Below are 21,298 nucleotides of genomic sequence, written 5' to 3' on the forward strand. Positions count from 1 at the left end.
AAACTTGGAATATTTTGAAGTCAGTGATTCATCATATTTGATTTGCATTACTTCATCATACTTTGAACTACATAAGCATTAGTTAGATTTACTATGTACATCTACGTAGATCCAAGGCAACCAATTGGTCATTTTTCAAGTTTGATCCCATCTTTTTTTTTCTGTAGCAAGCTATGGAAACTAACCACACAACTCGTACAGATTTTTATTTTTCATGTTTTTATCTAGGAATTTTTTTGATCCGACATATCCACGATGTGACTGCTATTTTCAATCTAAAACGGGGCAACTGGTGAAAAAATTATGGCTATACCAAAGTGTGACCGTTCATCTATTACTCACGTATGACTAGTCTAAATGCTGCTGCTAGCTGTACATGTAGAAATCTGGAAATCTCTGCAGAGACCTATATAGAGATACTGAAAATGTAATGTCAAGTCAACTTAACCTCTTAGATTCTCTAATTGCTGACATTTTACTAATCTATAACCTGCTGTTATGTCTGTGAATGTTCTCATTCATCCAGGCCATGGTTATCCAAAGGAGTTGAATCAAGTGCAACTGGACTGGTATATATCCGTGAAGACGTTTCGCCTCTCATCCAAGAGGCTTCCTCAGTTCGTGCCTTTCTGACTAGACCAAGCTAGTCTGACTGGCTGGTGATGAGACTCAGTATTTATCCTCTAGGAGCTGTTGTCAGAGCTATTGATATGCGTGGCTCTTTGTGATCAGATGTTTACCAACGCCCGTCGCGAACAGAGCCATAGATATGAGTGGCTCTTTTGTGTACCGATGTTATGGCCGCGCCCATCGTTATCGGAGCTATTGATATGCGTGGCTCTCCTGTGCTCTGATGTCCAGCCGCGCCCATCGCCATCGGAACTATTGATTTGCATTTGTTTAGCAGCGACGGTGGTTGGGGTTGTTAATTTCGACTTCATTGTTCAGTGGTCATGAGAGTCGTTGGGGCCGTTAGTGACCGACTGTTGTTCTTGGAGGCTAGGCTTCTTGAGTCTCCTGGGTGGAGATGAAAGGACGGCATTGTAAGTGGGAGATAGGTGGTGTCGCAGACCTCCTTCTCTGTTGAGGGATGGTTTTTCCAGTTTCGCATAGATGGAGGAACAGAGGAGGAGGTCTGCGACACCACCTATCTCCCACTTACAATGCCGTCCTTTCATCTCTACCCAGGAGACTCAAGAAGCCTAGCCTCCAAGAACAACAGTCGGTCACTAACGGCTCCAACGACTCTCATGACCACTGAACAATGAAGTCGAAATTAACACCCCCAACCACCGTCGCTGCTACACAATGCAAATCAATAGTTCCGATGGCGACGGGCGCAGCTGGACATCAGAGCACAAGAGAGCCACGCATATCAATAGCTCCGATAATGACGTGTGCAGCCATAACATCCGTACACAAAAGAGCCACTCATATCTATGGCTCTGTTAGCGACGGGCGTTGGTAAACATCGGATCACAAAGAGCCACGCATATCAATAGCTCTGACAACGACTCCTAGAGGATAAATTCTGAGTCTCATCACCAGCCAGTCAGACTTGCTTGGTCTAGTCAGAAAGGCACGAACTGAGGAAGCCTCTTGGACGAGAGGCGAAACGTCTTCATGGATATATACCAGTCCAGTTGCACTTGATTCAACTCCTTTGGATAACCTGCTGTTATCAACTGTTATTGACTGTAAATGGTTTTGACCCATGACAACTGCAGGAAAGTGAACACATCAATATTGTCTTTCTTACTAGTCATATTTATGATGTGATATTGACTATTTAGTTAAAGCTATGCTATTTATGGTAATTTTAAATTGTCAACACCGACCCACTCTGAGGTTCTCCAGTGTGCACACTGAGATTTCTTTTCCATATATTTAACCTGAAATGTGTTTTAAAGCTATTGACACCCAGCAGCTTCATCTTGTTAATAATAAGATATTCACTAAGGGAAAAAATGTACAAGCCAATTTGAACATTTCAGGCACTATTTCTCGCACTGTGACGCTGTCCTGCCAAAGTTGTGTGTCACAGCTCCTTCGAACTTATTAGTATTTAATAAACATTGATAAAATGTTGCTTGACCAATCAGATTTCAGTTGCAGGTATCTGGAATTAACAGTCTGACCAGTTGTCTACAATTTTTTTTCAACAATTAAAAAATGTTAGGGGCGTCCGGGTAGAGGTTTATTCCGTTGCCTACCGACACGGGGATCGCTGGTTTGAATCCCCGTGTTACCTCCGGCTTCTTCGGGCGTCCCTACAGACACAATTGGCCGTGTCTGCGGGTGGGAAGCCAGATGTGGGTATGTGTCCTGGTCGCTACACTAGTGCCTCCTCTGGTCGGTCGGGACGCCTGTTCAGGAGGGAGGGGGTTACTGGGGGGAGTAGCGTGAGCCTCCCACGCACTACGTCCCCCTGGCGAAACTCCTCCCTGTCAGGTGAAAAGAAGCGGCTGGTGACTCCACATACGTATATCGGAGGAAAAGGGGGAAAATCAAAAAAACCATTTTTTTTGAATGATAATTATAAATTATATGAATCAAAAATAGGGTTATTATCATGTAATTGCATATATCTGTAACTGAATAACTGGGGAGTGGGGCTGTGATTGACTGGCGGCCTGTCCAGGGTGTCTCCCTGCCTGCTGCCCAATGACTGCTGGGATAGGCTCCAGCATCCCCGCAACCCTGAGAGCAGGATAAGCGGGTTGGATAATGAATGAAAATGAATAAATGTTAACGCACCTTACCATATGCCACACACTCTTTTCACTAAAATTGACTTAACTTGACTTGACTCTCAGGATGACAATTTGAATATTTATACTGGAGTTTACCAGAGAACTTTTCCTTTTAGCTCTCTGGGTCCAAGTTAATCTGATGCTCTATTAACTTTCACAACACACATAGACATGCACACAGCTTGCCAGGAAAGCCAATACTTTATTTTTCCAGGGCTTGAACTTGTGGCTCTAGGGATAAATGTGTGTTGTAAATGAATTAGCTTGCCAGTGTGCTGGAGTACTTTTTTCTCTGCCCTTGGCTGTTAACTGTCCTGCCCTGTCCGAGTTGCATGGATTGTGAAAGAGATTGTGTTAACATGAACCCACATGTTGGCTTAGTCACAGTGCTCCCTCCCAGGGTCCTCTTGGATGAAACAGCCTACTGCGTGTCTGTGGTTCTGGGGTTTCAGAGTTAGTGATAGCTAAGTCACCATGTGGGTCCTTTCCAGAGCAAAGGATTTTAATTGGTCTGCATTTATTTAGACTCCTGTGTCTACCACACACCCTAATAAAAGTTAAATGTCAGTCACAATATTTTATTATTTTTTTATAATTATATATTTTGTTATTCATATTACATATATTATTATATTACATCTATTATGAAATTATATGTATATTTTTTATAATAATATCATTTTATTCTGAAATTTTTGAGCTGGAGTTTGATAACAAAATATAACTTCTGCTCTAATGCTCTTCCCTCTGTCACACCCGGAAGGGCTCTGCTGACCCGCTGAACAGCGCCTTCCACCTGACCTACAACATGGTTCTCAACTTGCTGCGTGTGGAGGAAATCAACCCAGAATACATGCTAGAGAAGTCTTTCTATCAGTTTCAACACATCAGAACTTTGCCAGGAGTGTTGGAGAGTAAGTACATACCCATGTGAACTTCAGTAGATGTATACTACTGCACTTGTTGAGATGGCCAAGCTACCTTCTACCAAAGGGTGTATTTTACATAGAACTTTCTAACAGTAGGACTGGGTACTGAAATCTGTACTTTACAGGTACCAACTGAAGCACCTTGATACTACTAAGTACCACAATGTGTTTTAAGTATTAAGTGCTACTGTTTGGTACCTCAATTTGGATGCGCCTCATGTGCACAGCGACGGTAGTAGTGGTAGATAGCTGCGTTCTTTGTGTTCTGCCTTATTTGCAAAAATAACTTTTCAGTTCAAACAATAATAAAAATAAACATATACTCTTTCTGAGGTACAAGTGCCACTTTGCTGACCACTTAAAAAAAACATAAAATACTTCCATTATAGCTACATTTTTCACAACGTGACGTGCAACATAAATTCAGCCTTTAGTGGCTTTACTTCTGTGTTTATGTCTTGATGCATGCTCAATAATCCAGGTAAGGAAATCACAGAAAGTTGAATCATTTCATCTGGACACAACGTTTATTGGGAGAAATATTTCATCACTCGTCTTAAGTGACCTCTTCAGTCTCAACTGACCGCAGGTATCCCCACCCTTATAAACAACACAGTGGCATAATGACTGAAAATAACGACTGTTTCATATGCAGATTGCCATGACCATTAGCTAGCATTACAATGACAATGTGTACTATTCACAGAACATCCCATAGCTGGTCTCACTACCATCTTGTAAACCTTGCCTTTAACTCTTGCTTGTACCCTTCTTTGGATTGCAGAATAGTTGAAATCACAGCATTGTAAGATGGTGATAGATGTACTCTTTGGACCCCCCCTCGGTTCAGGGGTGGTTGTTCCCTCTTCACATAAAAGGCCTCTTCGACTCCCCGTTCAAACCAGTGTTCCACCAGTGTTCCTCACAATCGAGGATGTGCACATCCTCATCCTTGAAAGAGTGGCCACTGGCCTGTAGATGGATGTAGACTGCAGAGTCCTGGCCTGACGTGTTAGCTCTCCTGTGTTGTGCCATCCTCTTGGCCAGCGTTTGTCTTCCCAATGTAAAATTCATGGCAATCCTCCTGGCACTTAACAGCATACACTATATTGCTCTGTTTGTGCTGGGGGACCCGATCCTTGGGGTGGACCAATTTCTGACGCAGCATATTTTGAGGTGTGAAAGCAACTGAGACGCAATGTTTGGAAAATATGTGTCTCAACTTTTCCGACACTCCCGCCACATACGGAATCACCACTGGTTTATGCTTAGGCAACTGTTATCCTTCTCTTCTCTCTTCGATCAGTTGGTGCACTGTGTGGGCATCTTCCTGGCTTTGACAAAGGCCCAGTTAGGATAACCACACTTCACCAGGGCCTGTTTAATGTGGGATTTCTCCCCTTCCCGGCCACTGTGTCGGTGGGGATGTTGTCAGGTCAGTGGTACAGCATCCTGATGACTCCTAGTTTGTGCTCCAGTGGAGGCTGAGAGTCAAATCTTAAGTACTGATCAGTATGTGTTGGTTTACAGTAAACATCAACAATCAATAGTACATACTGCCATTGTAACCCTGGTCACGACAATCTGCATATGAAACCGATCATTGGTTTCGGTCATTATGCCACTGTATTGTTTATAAGGGATGGGGATACCTGCAGACAGTTGTGGCTGAAGAGGTCACTTAGATGAGTGATGAAACGTTACTCTCAATAAACGTCTCCAGATCAACTGATTCAGCTTTCTGTGATTTCCTTCCCTTTATTATTGAGCATGCATAAAGACATTATAATGGTGCACCTTTGTCTTTATATTCACTTTAAGGCACCAGAAAAAGTATTGCTATGCTAATGGTATCGACTCCAGTACTGAATTTTTTTTTTTAACTATACCCAGCCCTTTCTAACAAACTTTACAGATTCTGCTCTACTGGACAATGAACACATTGACATACACATGTTTTTCATCAATATGTTGGTCAAAGCCATCAAGAAAAATGAACTTTTTAAGATGTATTTGTATTCAACTTTCTCGTTGAATAGTTGATCGACATGCTTAAGGTGAAAATAAGAGCAGTCTAACCCTAAGGTGGCTTGGGACTTGAACTGTTGAATGAAAGTATTGATGGTGGTTTATCTCTACGCCAAGCAAAATATGAATGTCAGGTGTCTTATTTTGTAATGTGCTATGAAGCAGCTTGAAAAAATGACCTAGATCCATGTTTAAAATCTCTTCTCAGTGCATTTGGCTGTCTACATGCTGTGAGCGCTAAATGGAAGTGGTTCCTTAGAAAACAAAGAAGTATATTGACAATAAACCATTGTCTTGTTCTGTCAAGTAGTAGATGTGGTGTAGAAATGTATTTTGTGGGGGCGTCCAGGTAGCGTGGCGGTCTATTCCGTTGCCTTCCAACATGGGGATCAGCAGTTCGAGTCCCCATGTTACCTCCATCTTGGTTGGGCATCCCTACAGACACAACTGGCCGTGTCTGTTGGTGAGAAGCCGGGTGTGGGTATGTGTCCTGATCACTGCACTAGCGCTCCCTCTGGTCGGTCGGGGTGCCTGGTCAGCGGGGAGGGGGGATTGGGGGGAATAGTGTGGTCCTCCCACGTGCTACGTCCCCCTGGTGAAACTGCTCACTGTCAGGTGAAAAGAAGCGGCTGGCGACTCCACATGTATCGAAGGAGGCATGTGGTAGTCTGCAGCCCTCCCCGGATCGGTAGAGGGGGTGGTGCAGAGACCGGGACGACTCGGAAAATAGGGTAATTGGCCAATTAAAATTGAGGTGAAAAAAGGGGTAAAGATAAAATAAATAAAAAATAAAATAAAATCTCTTTCCAGTGCATTTGGCTGTCTACATGCTGTGAGCGCTAGATGGAATTGGTTCCTTTCTTAGAAGGCAAAGAAGTATATTGACATAAACCATTGGCTTGATCTGTCAAGTAGTAGATGCAACGTAGAAATGTATTTTGTAAATGCGATTTGTATTCTCTTTCTATAGAGATTAAGAAGTTGGAGGATGAGTATCACACCATTGAGATCCCTAATGAGGAGAGTGTAACGGTCTACTATAAAATCAGAAAGCAGTTGTTCAAACTGGGCAAAGAAGTCCAAGAATATATCCTAAAACCCAAATACTGCTTGCCTTTCTTACAACCTGGACGTCTTGTCAAGGTATGGTGTACACGCCTACACAACAGCATACATGTTGGGATTAATAGGACAATCATTGTCACGTCATGCTTTTTATTTGATTCAACAGGTAAAAATTCAAGATGCTGAGTTTGGATGGGGAGTGGTTGTCAACTTTTCAAAGAAGACAAACGTTAAGGTAGTGTGCACATTTTGTGTGTGTGTGAGTGTGTGTGTGTGCATGGACATGTGCATGCATGCATGTTGATGTATGTAATTCATTCACACCAACTTACTTAGGCTGGTCCAGACGCAGAGCCGCTGTATGTGGTGGAGGTCTTACTCTACTGCAGTAAGGAGAGCGTAAAGGAGTTTGCCACTGAGGCTGCCAAGCCCCCTGCCCCAGGGGAGGCTGGAGAGATGCAGGTGGGTGCAGCACACACACAGAAATAAGTCAAGTCAATTTTTTTTGTATAGACAAATAACACAAATTACACATTTGCCTCAAGGGGCTTTACGATAACACAACATCCTGTCCTTAGACCTTTACATTGGATAAGGAACAACTCCCTAAAAAAAGCTTTAACAGGGAGAGAAAATACAAACCCCAATTCCAATGAAGTTGGGACATTGTGTAAAATGTAAATAAAAACAGAATACAATGATTTGCAAATCCTTTTCGACCTATATTCAATTGAATACACTACAAAGAAAATATATTTAATGTTCAAACTGATAAACTTTATTGTTTTTTTGCAAATATTCACTCATTTTGAATTTGATGCCTGCAACACGTTCCAAAAAAGCTGGGACAGGGGCATGTTTACCACTGTGTTACATCACCTTTCCTTTTAACAACACTCAATAAGCATTTGGGAACTTAGGACACTAATTGTTGAAGCTTTGCAGGTGGAATTCTTTCCCATTCTTGCTTGATGTACGACTTCAGTTGCTCAACAGTCCAGGTTCTCAATTGTTGTATTTTGCACTATATAATGAGCTACACATTTTCAATGGGAGACAGGTCTGGACTGCAGGCAGACCAGTCTAGTACCCGCACTCTTTTACTACGAAGCCACGCTGTTGTAACACGTGCAGAATGTGGCTTGGCATTGTCTTGCTGAAATAAGCAGGAACGTCCCTGAAAAAGACGTCGCTTGGATGGCAGCATATGTTGCTCCAAAACCCGTGTGTACCTTTCAGCATTAATGGTGCCTTCACAGATGTGCGAGTTACCCATGCCATGGGCACTAACACACCCCCATACCATCACAGATGCTGGCTTTTGGACTTAGTGCTGATAACAATCTGGATGGTCCTTTTCCTCTTTAGCCCGCAGGACACGACGTCCATGATTTCCAAAGACAATTTGAAATGTTGACTCGTCAGACCACAGCACACTTTTCCACTTTGCGTCAGTCCATCTCAGATGAGCTCGGGCCCAGAGAAGCCGGCGGCGTTTCTGGGTGTTGTTGATATATGGCTTTCGCTTTGCATGGTAGAGTTTTAACTTGCACTTGTAGATGTAGCGACGAACTGTGTTAACTGATGATGGTTTTCCGAAGTTTGCCTGAGCCCACGTGGTAATATGCTTTACAGAATGATGTCGGTTTTTAATGCAGTGCCCCCTGAGGGGTCGAAGGTCACAGGCATTCAATGTTGTTTTTCGGCCTTGCCACTTACGTGCAGAGATTTCTCCAGATTCTCTGAATCTTTTGATGATATTATGGACTGTAGATGATGAAATCCCCAAATTCCTTGCAATTGTACATTGAGAAACATTGCTCTTAAACTGTTGGACTATTTGCTCACACAGTTGTTCACAAGGTGGTGAACCTCGCCCCATCCTTGCTTGTGAACGACTGAGCCTTTTGGGGATGCTCCTCTTATACCCAATCATGACACTCACCTGTTTCCATTTAACCTGTTCACCTGCTGAATGTTCCAAACAGGTGTTTTTTGAGCATTCCTCAGCTTTCCCAGTCTTTTGTTGCCCCTGTCCCAGCTTATTTGGAAAGTGTTGCAGGCATCAAATTCAAAATGAGTGAACATTAAATATCTTGTCTTTGTAATGTATTCAATTGAATATAAGTTGAAAAAGATTCGCAAATCACTGTATTCTGTTTTTATTCACGTTTTACACAACGTCCCACCTTAATTGGAATTGGGGTTTGTAGGAAGAAGCCTCAGGGAGAGCAACACAGGAGGGATCTCTCTCCCAAGAAGGACAACGTGCAATAGATGTTGTGTTTACACAATTGACAGAATACAACATTGAAAGAGGATAACAATTAAAAAATAAAATTGTAAAATAGAATTATAAAATAGGCATTATATTTAATTGTCTCTCAAGATGACAAACAAATATGACTTTAATTTAATTTAAGTTAATGGGTGGCGCAGTGGTTAGCACTGTCGCCTCACAGCAAGAAGGTGCTGGGTTTTGAACCCCGGGTTGTCCAACCTTGGGAGTCATCACACGTTGTCCTCTGTGTGGAGTTTGAATGTTCTTCCAATGTCTGCGGTGGGTTTTCTCCGGGTGCTCCGGTTTCCTCCACCATCAAAAAGCCATGCGTGTTAGGGTTAATACTCCTGTCTGTGCCTCTGACAAGGCAGAGCGTAATTTCCCCATAGGGATCAATAAAGTATCTCATCCCCCCCCCAAATAAATAAATAAAATTAAAAATGTCTCTTTGTATTCTGGAATCACAGCTGTTTTTTTCTTTTTACTTCTCAGGTGGTTCCAGTGATGCTACATCTAGTGACGTCTATCAGCTCTATTCGTGTTTACTTACCCAGAGACCTCAGGTCATTTGACAACAGACAGCGCATGTTCAAGTCTATACAGGTACAAGCAAGTATTTTAAAAGCAGTTACAGGAAAACCATCCCTTAGATTTTTATTCCCCTTTAATTATTGTTTCTGTGTCCTGGCCTCCCCTCTCTCACCCCTGTCTCAGGAGGTTGAGAAGCGTTTCCCAGATGGCATTCCTTTGGTGGACCCCATTGATGACATGGGCATCAAGGACAATACACTGAAGAAACTCATTCAAAAAACGGAAGCCTTTGAGCACCGACTGTACTCTCACCCCTTACACCATGACCCAAGTCTGGAGGCTGTCTATTCGCTCTGTGAGAAGAAAGCACTGGTGAGAGAATTTGCGTGTGTGTGTGCATGTGTCTGTGTGTGTATGTAATAAACTACTAATGGTCAAACCCTATTGAAAGTAAAGGTCAGTTGGCTTTGTTAGTGTTTATATAGTACATTATTCTATCTATCAGTTTAAATCAGTACCTTTGTTAGTAAGAAAACAGTGACCTTGTGTTTTTTTCCTGTCAAGCAGATTGATATCGGGCCATTTAATAGTACATACAAACACAGGAAGAGCCTAAACACGATGTTCCAGCCAGACCTCACACATAGGGAAACAGTGGTAGATTGAAAGACCCACCTCATTGAATTGGATATAATACAAGATATTGATGACAGTTTTGACATTTAAAAAAAAGATATAGCCAGAAATATACTTTTACTCTTATGACTGAGAATTATTTGATATTTATATATTGATTAGTATATAGATGAGGAGAAAAATGTGTTGTTGTTTTTTGCTGAATTTTAATCTTTACAGATGTTTAAAAAAATGCAACGCTGCATTGCAAGAACATCACTGCATATTTATCTATATGTTTCGATCAAAAGATCTTTGTCAGACCAGATCTTTTTGATTTTTTTCCATGAGTTTAAAAAAAAAATTACTTGTCAAACTTATTCTCCACTGTACCTGCTAAAAGGTTGAACAGTTGTGCAGATGTTTTCATTGTTCAATCTTTAAATATATGCAAGTGGGCTGACAGACATTTAACTTTAAGAACAAGGTTGGAGCACAATAGAAAGTCTAAATAGGAGACATGTATTTGTTCTTGATCTCACTTAACTCCATACCTGTGGCTAGCAGCCTGCACTGATCTTGATATAAGCAACTGTAATTCAGTTAAAAAAGACTTCATTCCCTATTTAGGCAATTAAGTGGACACAAGATAGGAGATTCAAAACATCTAAATGGGATTTTCTCCAAAATGTTTCTTTAATAGTAACAGTTGATCATTTACAAAAAGAAATTGTTTTTTTATTTGAGTTTGTTCAGGATTTACAGTGTAAATCATTTTATTCTTTGTAAACCAAATTACTCTGATTGATGGGTACAGTAAAAGAATTAAGATTAGCCTGCTCTTCTATTAGTGTCTCTCCAATCCCTGGAAGGCCATCTGGGGTTAGCTAAGCCTTAGTGTCATCTCAGCAACGGTCCACTTTGACCTCACTTCCATTCACAGTACACCTTCACCCACTCCACTTATTGCCACAGCTTGACTACCTTGTTTGCTTTGCTGAAGAGATTATGTATGGATCACATTCAAATGCTAATGAGTGATACCCACTGCACCTTATCTTAGTTTAGCTTATCTTAGTTTATCTTAGTTTAGCATAGTAAGGCAAAAACTGATGCAAGCTGCACACTTGGGCAGCTAGGTAGCATCTTCTCAGAGCTGGTGGCGTCTTCGTTGTTTTTTAGTTGGTGCACTAGAATAAAGTGTTCCTACCTCAGTATAAAGTACCGAGCCTACTTTTTCAGGCCAACTTTGACATTTAATAGGAAGCACCTGTTTTTGCGATCTGTATGTGTTTCCTTTGGCACTGAGGCATGTTATAATGATTAGGGGTTGAAGATAAAGTGGATAAAGGACTTAGCTGAGGAGAGAGAAAGCATGCATGTGTATTGGCAGATGTCAACTCAAGTGTTTGGACAGAGAAGGCCACCCTTAGTTATTTCAATCTTGAAATTTGCAAAATTTCTCCTGCGTCACTTAGTTACTGTTGCTGTGTCTGAAAAACTCAAGATACAAACAAACAAAAAAATACAAAAAACAATAACAGTCATAATCATAAGATAATAATACAACAATAATAATAATAATGAAAAATAAAACAAAAAATACAAAAAAGATACAAACTCAAGATCACTCCACTTCTATTGGGAATTTGTGTAAATTTCGTCGTCACTTCAACAGAGTAAACAGACAAAGCTAATGGTTGCTTATTTACCACTGATCATACATATATATTTATATATCTAAAAAAACTTTGTTAAAAGAAACACTCAATGGTAGGGATAGTGCTCAACAAATAAGGGGAAAAATAATCCAGTTAGTCTCATAGAAAATGTACTTGACTAACTGGATATATAGTATATATAGTGTCAGTGGCTGTTTCATAAAGTTGTAAGTGTGGTCTTCCATAAAGTTTCATCCATTGAAAGCACTTCTGAATTACAGATTTTTGTTTGGGGATATAAATGAAAGAAAAAACATTGCCTTCTAATCACTTCTTACAAAGTCATTCTCTTTTGCCCTCCCAAGCACCTTTTCACCCTACCCTACCCTACCCTTCCCTACCCTACCCTACGTTGCATCAAAACGGATCCCTAGTGCACTTAGTGATGTACTGGAGCAATGCTGGAACTTAGTGCCAGAAGAAGAACAGACAGTTGCTAAGCAGTGATTGTTGGATCACTGTATCAAACACTGATTGTATACAGTCAGTTAAAAGGAATTTACAATTTCATTTATCAGATGCTTTTATCCAACACGATATATATCTAAGACTCTTACGGACCCTTACTGGAAACTCGTCTCAACCGGGGTTTGAACCACCGATCTCTGGGGGGAAAGCTGTTCTTTTTATAAATATATATATATATATATATATATATATATATATATATATATATATATATATATATATATATATATATATATATATATATATATATAATTACAATACAACATACATATTTTAAACTAATATGGAAATGAAAGCTGTGATCCTCTCACACACTACATCCCCCTGGCGAAACTCCTCACTGTCAGCTGAAAAGAAGCAGCTGGCGACTCCTCATGTGTTGGATGGGGCATGTGATAGGGAGAAAAAGGGGGAAGGAAAAGGGGGAAGGAAAAAAACCCCAGACAAGACAGAAAATAGTAATATAACCTGCAGGCTTTGGCATGGCTTCCAGCCAACAGGCCCTCACCAAATCAAAGAAATAAAATATTAAAACACAGATAGACAAGACAGAAAATAGTGAGGTAACATGTAGGCTTTGGCATGGCTTCCAGCTTACAGGCCCCCTACCAATTCAAAGAAATAAAAAAAAATACATATACCATCTCCAATACATCTTACCCCACACACTACACCATTTAACCAAACTCTAACATCACCCACCTTTCTTCCCCAAGCAAAATAAAATTGCTCCCCTCCACAAATCCACGAATAAACTCTTCTTCTTTAACATAACTGTACTACAACATGTTTACATCTCTTTCCATTATGCTCTTCCACTGTATTTTTGCATGTAGGACAGATGGTTTAATTAATTTGTTAATGATAAACTGATTCTCTCATCTCATTCTCTTACTAACCTTTAATTGTTTTTTTTCTGTATTTGTGTGTATGTATATGGACCTCATATGCACTTAAGATCGCTGCAGAAGTAAAATCAGCCAAACTAGAGCTGAGAAAGGCACGGACCGTTCTGCAAATGGACAAACTGAAGTGTAGAAAGAGAGTCCTGCGACGGCTTGGCTTTGCCACACCCTCTGATGTCATCGAAATTAAGGGACGAGTTGCCTGTGAAATTAACAGGTAGGAAAGGACACACCACCCAACCCTCATAGCTCATATGAAATAATCACCTTGAACATTTAAATCACACATTTAAATGTGTGATTTGGTCCGTTTGAAATGCAAACGGACCAAAAAGCAAGAGACCTCATTCATTCCTATGTTATATCGTGGAAGTTGATGGGTTTTTATTTTTGTGGGAGGTGTTCCTGATTAGGCTTTAATTGCGGCATAGCTTCAGTGTCATTGTAGTTCGGTCTTATGTCCATCACTGTGGATCTAAGCAGTGCAGGAAGTTTAGTCTTCTTGAAGTGTCATGGCCCTAATTCAACAAAGCGTCTACACAGAGAGGTGCCTGTTTGAGGAAATCACTGGCACACCCATAGCGTACTACTTATCCCTCACAAGGCAGGCCAAAAGGTGATGAATCATTGTGAAGGCGTACAGCTGTATTGATGAAAGTCTATTGTGGCCATTGTGTCAAGAAAAAAGGCAACCTACCCTAAACAAACATCTGCTTTCTCTGCCAGACCAAGGCCAGCCAAGCCAGCTCTTAAGTAGCTTTTCCCATAAGAACATAATTGCTCGGGGCATCCAGGTGACTCAGCCATTTAAGCGTGTACCATGTAGACTCAGGTCTAATTGCCGTGTCCTGCGTTCAAATGCGGCCACAGGACCCTTTCTGCACATATTCTGTTCTCCCTTCATCCTCTGTTTCATGCCTACTTTATTTTCCTGTTGAACAGAGGCTATAAATGTCAAAAGTATAATATTTTTGTAAAATAACAAATTGCTTGGGTTTTTTTCTTCTGCGAATGCGATTTAATTTGGAACTTACCTTATCTTGATCGCGTCTGCCTTCTCAGCACCATCTTACCAATTTTCTGAAAGATTTGAGTGTATCAGAATGTAACAGACACAGTCTCTGACGCTGTTAGTATGAGCAGTTCAGAGATGAGTCCTGACCAAGTCTGTAACCCATCCCAGATGCGCCGACATTTTCAAGCATCAATTTCTCTGCAACAAATCTTGTTGTGTGAGTATATCTGAGAATAGTGATGTGCAATAGCCAAAGAGAGAACAAGAGGAAACCGGGGGCGAGGCGAGAACAACTTCAAAACACAGACAGTCATTGCTTCTCCATCATGTTTTACTTTTTTTCTCCTCTTTGCCCGATTATCGGCATAAATATTTGCAATAACAACTTGAACGGCAAGCTGCTCTTCCGCATCTGATAAATCCCATATGTTTTCATGAGACTGGAGTTCTGGAGCAGATCGTTGAGCAGGTTAACTAAAATACTCATTAGTGTTCATTTTATAATATGAATCGGAGAAAGGCAAGCAAATCTTAGACTCAGTGAAGCTGTAACCAGCAAACACTTGATATTTTTACTTGATAGAGGGCTATAATGATAAATCAGTTAACAAAATTATAATCAGTTATCTGTTGATCAACTAATTGACTTATTTCAACCCTGGTAATTTGTAAACCTTGTCCGTGATAGATTGTGTAGTGTGTGCACCAACACGAAGACAGATTTTGGCGTCTGGGTGATGTAGCGGTCTATTCCGTTGCCTACCAACACAGCGATCACTGGTTTGAATCCCCATGTTACCTCCGGCTTAGTCGGGTGTCCCTGCAGACACAATTGGCCATGTCTGCGTGTGGGAAGCTGGATGTGGGTATGTGTCCTGGTTGCTGCACTATTGCCTCCTCTGGTCGGTCGGGGCACCTGTTCAGGAGGGAGGGGGAACTGGGGTAATAGCGTGATCCTCCCACGTGCTACGTCCCCCTGGCGAAACTCCTTACTGTCAGGTGAAAAGAAGCGGCTGGCAATTCCACATGTATTGGAGGAGGCACGTGGTAGTCTGCAGCCCTTCCCAGATCAGCAGAGGGGATGGAGCAGCGACCGGGATGGCTCAGAAGAGTGGGGTAGTTGGCCAAGTTCAACTGGGGAGAAAAATCCAAAAAAAAAAAAAAGAAGACAGATTTCAAGACAATGTTGTATAGTGTGAGTGGTACAGCGATTCTGGGATTTTGACATTCCAATAGTTTCCACTTGGCATCAGGTATAATATTGAATCTCTTCCCTCAAGAAACTCATTTGGGAGATAGTCAGTGGTATTCAATCATTTGCCATGGAACAGATCAAATTCGGGTTCAAATGTTGGTGCAGCTCATCCTAGTTCAAAACTAGAAGGTCCAGTTGTGTCAGATCCTGCATAGTCTAAACTTGATATACTTTATTAATCCCCATAGGGAAATTATGCTCTGCATTTAACCCATCCTAGCTGGCTAGCTAGGAGCAGTGGGCAGCCACCGTGCAGCGCCCGGAGACCAACTCCAGTTCGTCTTGCCATGCCTTGGTCAAGGGCACAGACAGGAGTATAAACCCTAACATGCATGTTTCTTTTGATGATGGGGGAAACCGGAGCCCCCAGAGAAAACCCACCGCTGACATGGGAGATCATGCAGACGCCACACAGAGGACGACTTGAGATGACCCCCAAGGTTGGACAACCGCTGGGTTCGAATCCAGGACCTTCTTGCTGTGAGGCGACAGCGCTAACCACTGGGCGACCGTGTCCAGTGGTTAGCGCTGGTCTTGATTCAAGTTAAGATTACACAGGATCTGCAACTGGACCCTATAGTTTTGAACTAGGATGAGCATGTATTTCTGTTGATTTGTATATTGTGTAAATTCTTTATTTGTGTGCCTGTGTCCTTACAGTGCTGATGAGCTGCTCTTGACAGAGATGATGTTCAATGGGCTCTTCAATGATCTGACAGCAGAACAATCCACTGCCCTGCTGTCCTGCTTTGTGTTCCAGGAGAATGTATGAACACACAGACACATGCATGCACAATCTTAACTCCCCAAATTCTCCATACAAACATATATTGAGCCTTTCCCTCCACTTTGGGATAAACATCCCACTCCTATTCCCATGCAGTTGAGCTCTAAATGCATTCTTGGCTTTTGCTCATTCACTGCAACCAAAACAGAAACTTGAGTTTCAAGAGTGTTTGTTTTGCCTAATGAAGCCTGTTCTCTCAATGAGGCAATCCAGTGTCAGATGGTTTAGCAAACCTTTTCTTTGGCTTCACATCAGCTCGATCCTCACAACAGAACAAATTCGACCTTAAAATTAATCATCTCGCATTGTCAGACTGAGGCCTTAGTCTGATAGAAGCTCTTTGGCTCCTTTCTCTTTGTGTGTGTGTGTTCCCTTTTGCTCTGTCTCACTCACTCATTCTCTCTGTCTCTTGTTCTTTCTTCTTGATTTCACCCCCTCCCTCTGTCAGCAGAGGCATTAGAAATGCAGCTGTCTCAGACCGCCATGCCCATACAAGGGCCACTGTGGCGTTGTACTTCAGTACAGCTCAGCTGCTGCCTGACGTAAACCAGCAAGTCTATCTGCCACTACGCAGTTTTACAGCAAACTTTCCAACCTGTATGTGTTTTGCATTGCATTTGCATGTTGAGACACGAGAGTATCCTGGGTGTGTGTCATGGGGATTTTTTGTTTTGTTTTTTTTCCCCAACATGTGCAAAAGAAGTTGTAGAGAATTTCGGTCCCCTTATAGAAATCAAAATACAAATAGTACAGAGCAGAGAGCAAGAATTCCTGGCAATGTTGTAGCATCACTAACCTGCCAGGTCAAGAGTCCATCTCAACCATCAGCTCAGGCAGTGTGATGCATTGATTGGCCATGTATTACTTGCTTTCATAGTCGGCCATATTTTGTCAACATACAGTGCAGCCGGAAAGTATTCACACCCCTTCACTTTCCCCACATTTTGTTATGTTACAGCCTTATTCCAAAATGGATTAAATTCCTTTTTTTTCTCATCAATCTGCACACAATACCCCATAATGACAATGTGAAAAAGGTTTTGTAGAAATTTATTAAAAATAAAAAACTGAAATATTGCCTGTACATGAGTATTCACACCCTTTGCTATGACACTGAAATTGAGCTCAGGTTCATCCTGTTTCCACTGATCATCCTTGAGATGTTTCTACATCTTGATTGGAATCCACCCGTAGTAAATTCAATTGATTGGGCAAGGCACACACCTGTCTATATAAGGTCCCACTGTTGACAGTGCATGTCAGAGCAGAAACCAAGCCATGAAGTCAAAGGAATTGTCTGTGGACCCCCGAAACAGGATTGTATCGAGGCACAGATCTGTAGAAGGGTACAAAAAAATTTCTACAGCTTTGAAGGTCCCGAAGAGCACAGTGGTCTCCATCCTTCGTAAATGGAAGACGTTTGGATCCACCAGGTCTCTTTCTAGAGCTGGCCCCCCAGCCAAACTGAGCAATCGGGGGAGAAGGGCATTGGTCAGGGAGGTGACCAAGAACCCGATGGTCACTCTGACAGAGCTCCAGCGTTCCTCTGTGGAGATGGGAGAACCTTCCAGAAGGACAACCATCTCTGCAGCACTCCACCAATCAGGCCTTTATGGTAGAGTGGCCAGGCGGAAGCCTCTGCTCAGTAAAAGGCACATGACAGCCCGCTTGGAGTTTGCCAGAAAGCACCTAAAGGACTCTCAGACCATGAGAAACAAGATTCTCTGGTCTGATGAAACCAAGATTGAACTCTTTGGCCTGAATGCCAAACGCCACGTCTGGAGGAAACCAGGCACCTCTCCTCACCTTGCTAATACCATCCCTACAGTGAAGCATGGTGGTGGCAGCATCATGCTGTGGGGATGTTTTTCAGCAGCAGGAACTGGGAGACTAGTCAGGATCGAGGGAGAGATGAATGGAGCAAAGTACAGAGAGATCCTTGATGAAAACCTGCTCCAGAGCTCTCAGGACCTCAGACTGGGGCGAAGGTTTACCTTTCAACACGACAACGACCCTAAGCACACAGCCAAGACAACGAAGGGGTGGCTTTGGGACAAGACTGTGAATGTCCTTGAGTGGCCCAGCCAGAGCCCAGACTTGAACCCCATTGAACGTCTCTGGAAAGACCTGAAAGTAGCTGTGCAGCGACGCTCCCCATCTAACCTTACAGAGCTCGAGAGGATCTGCAGAGAAGAATGGGAGAAATACCCCAAATATAGGTGTGCCAAGCTTGTAGCTTCATACCCAAGAAGACTTGAGGCTGTAATCGCTGCCAAGGGTGCCTCAACCAAGTACTGAGTAAAGGGTGTGAATACTTATGTACATGCAATATTTCAGTTTTTTATTTTTAATAAATTTGCAAAAATTTCTACAAAACCTTTTTCATGTTGTCATTATGGGGTATTGTATGTAGATTGATGAGAAAAAAAAGGAATTTAATCCATTTTGGAATAAGGCTGTAACATAACAAAATGTGGGGAAAGTGAAGGGGTGTGAATACTTTCCGGATGCACTGTATGTGTGGGAGGAAAGGGCAGACTTCAGTGTCCTAGTGAAAACCATTCACAGGGGATACCCTCAACAGCACTTAAGTAAGGGGATGCCCTCAACAGCACTTAAGTAATTTCCGTTTGTTAGTGTCATGGATTAGTTGCTCCCTTCAGGTTTTGTATATTTTTTTCACATTATTTACTGAGAGGGGACTGGAAGATGGCAGGTATTGACCAGTATATATATTTCCTGCCATGATGTAGAAATGATTGTTGTTATCCGGATAGCATGGTGGTCTATTCTGTTGCCTACCAACCAGGGGATCGCTGGTTCGAATCCCTGTGTTACCTCCCGGCTTGGTGAGGCGTCCCTACAGACACAATTGGCCGTGTCTGCAGGTGTCCTGGTCGCTGCACTATCACCTCCTCTGGTCGGTCGGGGCACCTGTTCGCGGGGAGGGGGAACTGTGGGGAATAGCATGATCCTCCCACGCACTACTTCCCCCTGGTGAATCTCCTCACTGTCAGGTGAAAGAAGCGGCTGGCGACTCCACATGTATCGGAGGAGGCATGTGGTAGTCTGCAGCCCTCCTCAGATCAGCGGGGGCAGGGGGGTGGGGGTGGAGCAGAGACAGGGACAGGGACAGCTCGGAAGAGTGGGGTAATTGGCCAGATACAATTGGGGAGGAAAAAAAAAAAACAAGAAAAAGAAATGATTGTGAACATTGGCAGTGGTCTGTTGGATTCCCTGGAGTACCCAGTAGATAGACTAGAGAAACTAGTTGCAGTCAGTTGACTTGCTGTTGGAGCCTTACTATGTGCTTTAAATAAAAGTGAGGAATTAAGTGCACAGCAAACTTTGAGAGTACATGCAAATCTGTTGGCATCCATTGAGATGCCCATAAAAAGACACAGTAGGAGGCTGATTTAAAAAGCCTAATGTGTGGAAAAACAGAGTATTAGGACTAGGGTTCAGGAAATATCTCAGCCTTTGTGCTTTTTTTTGCTTACCTTGAGGAAAAAAAAATCCGTATGTCATAATCATAAGACTATTGTAAGAATCCAATAGTTGCCAGGTCATTCAGAGTGATTTCCGAGGTAATAATAGTGCTGTGTTCTTTTTCAGGCCAGTGAGATGCCAAAACTGACGGAGCAGCTCGCTAGACCCTTCAGACAAATGCAGGTAACTCAAAACAGCCCTATCCCATAAAGTTCATCTGACGGTCAGGCTGGTTTTTCTTGTGTTAAATAATTTTGAATTTGTTGCAAAATCCTGTGTTTATCCTTATCAGGAGTATGCAAAGCGCATCGCCAAGGTGTCGGCAGATGCCAAGGTGGAGGTGGACGAGGAGAGCTATCTCAGCAAGTTTAAGCCACACTTGATGGACGTGGTCTACACCTGGGCCAATGGCGCTTCGTTTTCTCAGATCTGCAAGATGACAGACGTCTTTGAAGGTTTTCTATTAATTTTATTGACCACTGACAGCTGTCACAGAAAGTCAGATCTCCTTAACACTAGAATGACCAGGATTTCGTTCCTACCTAAAGCAACCATGGTTTTTAAACTCTGTATTCTGTCAAGATAAATGCCCAATTGAGATATTAATGCATTGCATATGTTAGTATGTCTGTTAGGAAATGACTGACACCAAAATTAACATTTTAACAACTATAAAACTATTTTTAAACAATTTTAACTTCAGAGATACATGGTTGAACTTGAATAGCAAAATTTAAAATATTACCTGAAAAACAAAACGGAAAACACATAATAATCTAACAAACATAACAAGGCCTATAAAACGTGAAATGTAAAAAAAAGAACTGAAAACGACCATTGAAACAGTCCCAAACAACGACTGGACCTTAAAAACTACTAGAGCGACCATGGGTGGTAAAAAACAAATTTTAATGCAAATATATGCAATTTTAGGAGCATTCAGGGAGCGGCAGGTCTGAATCCTTTTTTCCCCTCAAAGTTATTAAACTTTGAAAATTCAAAACTGTCAAAATGACGGCGTAGGTCGTTCTTGTGTTAAGTGTTTCTCTACTCCTGAGGAGTAGAAGTAAAGCCAATTGTATTTGTGTAGCCCATTATCACAAATTAGACATTTGCCTCAGTGGGCTTTACAGCAACACAACATCCTGTCCGTAAACCTTCGCTTCGGATAAGGAACACCTCCCTAGAAGAGAGAACGCCCTAGAAGAGAGAATGCTTTTTCATAAAGGACTCTTGTTTTAATTTAACACATTATTTCAAGAGCAAACATCAAAAAGAGGCAAGGCGGTCAGGGTCCTGGATGGTCCTGGACGGTCCTGTCTCTGCAAGGTTCCTGTAGGCAGCCAATGAACTAGTTCGTTCACAGCGTCGTCTCACCAGGTTGAACCCGTCGTCTCACCAAGTTGAACAAGTTGTTTTAGCCAACAAGCTAAACTCAAAGCTGGGGCAAAAGGCT

At 42.1% G+C, this 21,298-nt stretch overlaps 1 protein-coding gene across 1 annotated transcript in view; it reads left to right on the forward strand.

Moving 5' to 3' along the window:
• Nucleotides 1-21,298, forward strand: part of mtrex (Mtr4 exosome RNA helicase) — a 39,824-nt gene that overhangs the window by 15,442 nt on the left and 3,084 nt on the right. The window contains exons 16-25 of the mRNA XM_056290271.1: nucleotides 3,517-3,667; nucleotides 6,681-6,853; nucleotides 6,942-7,010; nucleotides 7,112-7,237; nucleotides 9,549-9,659; nucleotides 9,771-9,959; nucleotides 13,350-13,513; nucleotides 16,227-16,332; nucleotides 19,969-20,025; nucleotides 20,135-20,297. Coding sequence (XP_056146246.1) covers nucleotides 3,517-3,667; nucleotides 6,681-6,853; nucleotides 6,942-7,010; nucleotides 7,112-7,237; nucleotides 9,549-9,659; nucleotides 9,771-9,959; nucleotides 13,350-13,513; nucleotides 16,227-16,332; nucleotides 19,969-20,025; nucleotides 20,135-20,297 — 1,309 coding nt within the window. The remainder of the gene's footprint in view (nucleotides 1-3,516; nucleotides 3,668-6,680; nucleotides 6,854-6,941; nucleotides 7,011-7,111; nucleotides 7,238-9,548; nucleotides 9,660-9,770; nucleotides 9,960-13,349; nucleotides 13,514-16,226; nucleotides 16,333-19,968; nucleotides 20,026-20,134; nucleotides 20,298-21,298) is intronic.

Source organism: Lampris incognitus, chromosome 12 (genome assembly GCF_029633865.1).
Source record: "Lampris incognitus isolate fLamInc1 chromosome 12, fLamInc1.hap2, whole genome shotgun sequence".
Classification (NCBI taxonomy): Eukaryota; Metazoa; Chordata; class Actinopteri; order Lampriformes; family Lampridae; genus Lampris; species Lampris incognitus.